A 5,759-nucleotide genomic window follows, 5' to 3' on the forward strand; every position below is an offset into this window, starting at 1 on the left:
TTGAGATAAAGAGTTTATTAGGACAGAAAAGAAAGGATAATAATAATAATACTAATAATTATGATAATAGTACTACTAATAATGGTGAGTATGAAACAAGTGATGCACATTGCAATTGCTCACCACTCACTGACAGATGCCCAGCCTATCCCTGACCAGCTGGTCCCCCCACCTCTGCCAGCCCCCCTATATTAATTGTTCAGCATGACGTCAGATGGTATGGAATACCCCTTTGGCCAGTTGGGGTCAGCTGTCCTGGGTCTGTCCCCTCCCAGCTCTTGCTGCACCCCCAGCCTGCCCACTGGCAGGACAGAGGGAGAAGCTGAAACATCCTTGGCTTGGTGTAAGCACTGCTCTGCAACAATTAAAACATCAGCATGATATCAACATTATTCTCATCCTAAATCCCAAACACAACACCATACCAGCTACTAGGAGGAAAATTAACTCTATCCTAGCCTAAACCAGGACAGATTTGAACACCCCATGGAAAAAGAAGAAGGAAATCAAAATACCTTATGGTATCTTACATTCTAGACAGACAATTTGAAAGTTTGTAGTCAAAGAATTACTGAACTCCATAAAGAGCAGGAAGAGTCACATCACTGGGGTCACTATGAGTTGCATTTCCAGTATGACATTCGTGTCTGTCCCACAGTGTTTTCAGCTGCACAAAAAAAAAACTCATGACTTGCAGTTCTGAAGCTTATCATCAGAGTTCTCAAAGAACATATCCATTGCAATGCCCTTCAGCAGTTTTAGTCATGAAACTGCATTCCTAAGAAATAACTTTTCTTCTTTGTAACAGACACTCTATCATCATTTTCTTGTTGGTCCTGCCAACTTTTAACCAATAACATCATTTTGGAGTGTCACTATAGTTTACTTTATTGCTTCAAGAAGGAGGATCCAGGAAACTACAGGACAGTCAGTCTCACCTCTGTCCCTGGAAAGGTGTTGGAACAGTTTGTTCTGGATGCCATCTCCAAGCAATTGGAAGAGAAGAAGGTTATGAGGAGTAGTCAGCATGGACTCACCAAGGGGAGATCGTGCTCGACCAACCTCATTGCCTTTTGTGGTGGCATCACCAGCTGGGTAGATGAGGGGAGAGCAGTGGATGTCATCTACCTTGACTTCAGCTTTTGATACTGTCTCCCATGATATCCCGATAGCAAAGCTGAGAAAGTATGGGATAGAGGAGTGGACAGTAAGGTGGGTTGAGAACTGGCTGACTGGCCAAGCTCAGAGGGTGGTGATCGGCGGCACAGAGTCCAGCTGGAGACCTGTGACTAATGGTGTTCCCCAAGGGTCAGTGCTAGGTCTGGCCTTGTTCAACATCTTCATCAACAACCTTGATGAGGGAATAGTGTCTGCCTTCAGCAAGAACGCTGATGACACAAAGCTGGGAGGAGTGGCTGACATGCCAGAAGGCTGTGCTGCCTTTCAGCGAGACTTGGACAGGCTGGAGAGGTGGGTAGGAAGAAACCAAATGAAGTTTAACAAGAGCAAGTGTAGAGTCCTGCACCTGGGAAGGAACAACCGCATGTATCAGTACAGGCTGGGGGATGACCTGCTGGAGAGGAGCTCTGAGGAGAAGGACCTGGGGGTCCTGGTGGACAACAGGTCGACCATGAGCCAGCACTGTGCCCTGGTGGCCAAGAAGGCCAATGGGATCCTGCCGTGCATTAAAAGGAGCTTGGCCAGCAGGTCAAGGGAGGTGATCCTCCCCCTCTACTCTGCCCTGGTCAGGCCTCACCTGGAGTACTCTGTCCAGTTCTGGGCTCCCCAGTACAAAAAAGACAGGGATCTCCTGGAAAGAGTCCAGCGGAGGGCCACAAAGATGATACGGGGTCTGGAGCATCTTCCCAATGAGGAAAGGCTGAGACACCTGGGTCTGTTCATCCTGGAGAAAATCAGACTGAGAGGGGATCTCATCAGTGTGTATAAATACCAGAGGAGTGGGAGACAGAGGGATTTGGCCAACCTCTTTTCAGTGGTTTGCGGGGACAGGACAAGGAGTAATGGTTACAAGACAGAGCACAGGAAGTTCTGCACCACCATGTGAAAGAACTTCTTCATGGTGAGGGTGACAGAGCACTGGAACAGGCTGCCCAGGGAGGTTGTGGAGTCTCCTCTGGAGATATTCAAGGCCCTTCTGGAGCCTACCTCAGCAACCTGCTGAGTCTCTGTATTTGCACAGCCAGCTGTTCCCTATTAAGAGATTGTCTTTGGATCAAACTGACCAAGGGTGCAAAGCCAGTTCCTCTGTGAAGAGCACTTTTTGGTAGAGACAAATGCTGAATTTATGTGGACACAATCTCCATCATCTGATATATTGACATGAAACCTAAAAAGCCAAGAGAAATACAAAAATTAGAGCAGAACTTTGGCCAAAATTTACAAGATCTATTTCTTATTCTGTCTAAAATTGGCTCCTACAAACTGCAGAGAGAAACAAACAAACAAACAAAACAACAAACACACCCAAAAAAAAAAAAAAAGAGAGAATAATTTAAAATGAATCTCTTTCTTATTGGGATGATAAGAATTCTAAATGCATTGTCCGTGGTAATGCTCTGATGAGCCTTCTATTAATGTAAGTTGCTTTGATCTCCACAGGGACATACCATGTGTGCTTGTACTTCACAATTTACAATATGATGTGGACATAAAAGGCACAGATCACTCCCTGGCAAGACAGCTTTATTTTTTCCGACAGATATTGGCAGAATTCCCATCTGAGCATGGAGTTTGTATAGGGACAGATATTCCCCACAGTGATACACATTTTATACACTACTCATTTCTTCGAGTGTGGATTCAAATGCACAAGAATAAAGGGACTCTATGACAGTTCCAGCTTATTCTTTGCCCCTTCTCCACTTCTACTGGGACAAAACTAGATCAGCATTGGCACTTCTATAGTCATATGACAACCCTCGTTTGAGAAAACATGGCAGTTTAGCTACAGTGGAATAGCTAATACAGAATAACTTTTCCACATGGACAAAAAAGCTATGGATTCTCGTCTTGCATAGCGTATTTGAAAGAAAGCTCACAGGTTTGTGTTAAGTGACTCTCCATTCACCCAGAAGAATTTATTTTCTGTCTTTTGTAGTCCAATCCAGAAGTCTATAGTGCGCATTCGATATACTATAAATTCCTAGGCAAAACACAGAATAAAAGAGCATATGGGTGTGATTATATTTTTAAGAAATGATTATGATTTCATAGCTTTTTATAAAAAAACTGTGCATATATACACCGTGTCATAGAATGCCTGACTCAGCACTGTCTTGACTGTTATGTCACTGCAATTCCTTGAATGCCAGCTAAACTGTGTCTCTATCAAATTCCAGATATACAAGGAAACAAGTGACGGAGTTACAGAAACCGTTCCAGCAGCAGACATAACAGTAAACTCAAGCCACCAGAAACCTTACCAGATCTTGGGGGTGGTCGATTACTGCAAGGGAAGCTCCAAAGTCAGAGCAGAACTTCTGACTAGAATTCCAGTCTGCCACAGATCCTGAATGATAGTAACATTTCCTCTTGTAATACAGCCAGTCATCAGGGCATGGCTCCAGGTCTAGTAATGCAGGTGAATCTTTTGTTCAAATAAAGAGAACATGACTTGCTTAGCATTACATTTTTAAAAATAGAGTTGTATACACATTTGCAAATTCTGGACCCATGTCCTCCAACTTAAAAATCTCTGAGACTTGCACTGAATCAAGAAAGACATAGGCAAACAATAAAATTATAGTGTTCTGTGTTAGTTCTTCCAGTTCTATCAGCTGTGGTATTTTCAGGAATGCCTGATTGGCTAGGCATGTGTCAGCAATGGAATCTTGCATGTGCAGGTACTCCCTTGGCACTGGAGACACAATATATAAGACCATCAGGATAGAACAGAGAGACTGTCTCTGCAGATATGATATCTATCATGAAGCAGCCAAAATTTATACTTAAACAGGTTCTGGTTTAAGGCACTTCATCACAAACAAAACAAAACAAAACAACAAAAACCAACCAAACAAACGAAAACACCTCTCCATGCCAGAAACAAGTCAAATCAAGCATTCAAGTATTGCCTTATTAACTCTGCTTATGGCTCTAGTGCCATTCCTCAGCATTTTGCTAAGCTGCAGTTAATAAAACCTTGCAGAATGTTAAATAATAAAGTCAGTTCAATGCCAGAGGAAACAATTATGGACAACCTAGGCAACAATTTAGTTTCTTTTTTCAGATAATCCTTCTGTTCCTGCAGCCATGGTGAGTGGGAGGAGTGAATGCCAATGGAAATGCCTCTTACCCACCAGCAATGCACAAACAGCAAAATGAAAGGCAGAAATACTGAATCTCTCTTTCCCAGGCTAGTTTTTTTAATAAATGCACTCACGTAAGATAACCCCTATTAAGATGAAAATCACAACAAAACAGAAGACAATTCCAGCAACTGTTTTCCAGAAAGAAAGATGAGAACACACACCTAAGGAGAATAAATAAATAAATAAATAAATAAATGCATGTCAAAGACCAGGACACGTGCAAAGAACTCAAGCTCATTACGATTTTCAAAGTACCAAACACCTGCAACCACCACTGGAACGACTGCATATTACCCATCTTCAGTCCCTCTAACTATAGACCGGGTTTCCAAAAGCATTAAGCCGCCAAATCCCAGAGAGATGCTTTCAGAAAACCATTCCCCGTGCGCTTACTCCCCATGGGAAGAGAGAAGAGAGGTCTCAGAAGAGAGACAAGTCTGTTCCAGACTCTGGGCACGGCTGCCACCGGCCCCTCCCCTGTCTCACCCCACGACGCTCCTCGTGTCGGCTGTCCCGTCTCCAGGCACATCTGCACCCGGGTGGCCGTGGGGATGCTTCTCCCGGCACCGGGCGAGTAGGAAACGTGGACGACGAGTGTCTGGGAAGAGCCGCCGCCGCAGCAGCCGCCGCCGCCGCTCGTCGCCGTGCTCCAGCAGGAGAGGTGAAGCAGGGGCCGGTAGCTGGAGCAGCCCCTTTCAGTTTCTGACGCGGTGCTGGCTCCCCCTCTTCCGATGGGCTTGATTGCTTTCCTTCCTTGGAGAGCTTCCTTTCGCTAGCTCTCCTCAGCAGCATTCTGAGCGTTCAACTAAAGCAGGTTGGGGAAGGGCAAAAGAAGGGAAGAAGCAGCAAAAGGCCCGGGACAGCCTGGCAGTTCATCTGCAGGTGTCTTGCAGCCTAGAATAAACGTAGTATTGCTTCTTTGCTATTTTCCCAGCTGTAGATGGGACTTGAAGATGAGCAGAGACTGCCGAAGCAATTGCTGAGGACATAGACTCCATGTATTATATGCAATGTGCCCTTCAAACACCTCACAGGTTGTCGAACAAGAGTCAGTGGTTTGTTCGCAGAGAAGAAAGTGCTGCACAAAATGTAAGATTTTTATGTTGTTATTTAAGACATCTTCCTGCAGGGTGTCTGAAGTCTAGCTTGAAATCCGGGTCGCTTGGCTTGGACAAGATAAAGAGATGATAATTTAATTTGGGGCAAAGCTGTAGATACGCAATTTAAGATACCTATTTGTCTTTACTCCAAGCGGTTTTTTTTTGTTTTTGTTTTTGTTTTTTGTGTGTGTGTTTGTTTTGTTTTTGTGTGTGTGTATATGTGTATGTGTTAAAACAAGCATTTTACCATATGATAGTTTATCTGTATGATATACTGTTGGTTAATATGTAGGAAGTGAAGGCAAACCTCATTAGAGAAAATAGTCTG

General features: G+C 44.0%; 1 protein-coding gene across 6 annotated transcripts; it reads right to left on the reverse strand.

Moving 5' to 3' along the window:
• Positions 1–5,037, reverse strand: LOC137841184 (C-type lectin domain family 2 member L-like). Of its 6 annotated transcripts, none has more exons than XR_011088482.1 (6): positions 4,725–5,037; positions 4,403–4,492; positions 3,444–3,607; positions 3,060–3,163; positions 1,985–2,347; positions 1–1,918 (listed from the first exon to the last, which is right to left on the reverse strand). XR_011088482.1 is itself a non-coding variant. In XM_068653824.1 (5 exons), exons 1-5 carry the CDS (start codon positions 4,858–4,860, stop codon positions 2,215–2,217), a joined length of 627 nt encoding a protein of 208 aa, XP_068509925.1. In that variant the 5' UTR covers positions 4,861–5,037; the 3' UTR covers positions 1–2,214. The 6 variants fall into 6 exon arrangements, 3 of the variants coding, with proteins under 3 accessions (XP_068509925.1, XP_068509948.1, XP_068509959.1); XR_011088481.1 differs by having other exon boundaries at positions 1–667; positions 1,757–2,347; XR_011088480.1 differs by having other exon boundaries at positions 1–355; positions 516–2,347.
• Positions 5,038–5,759: the final 722 nt, after the last annotated feature.

This window comes from Anas acuta, chromosome 1, assembly GCF_963932015.1.
Source record: "Anas acuta chromosome 1, bAnaAcu1.1, whole genome shotgun sequence".
NCBI classification, from domain to species: Eukaryota; Metazoa; Chordata; class Aves; order Anseriformes; family Anatidae; genus Anas; species Anas acuta.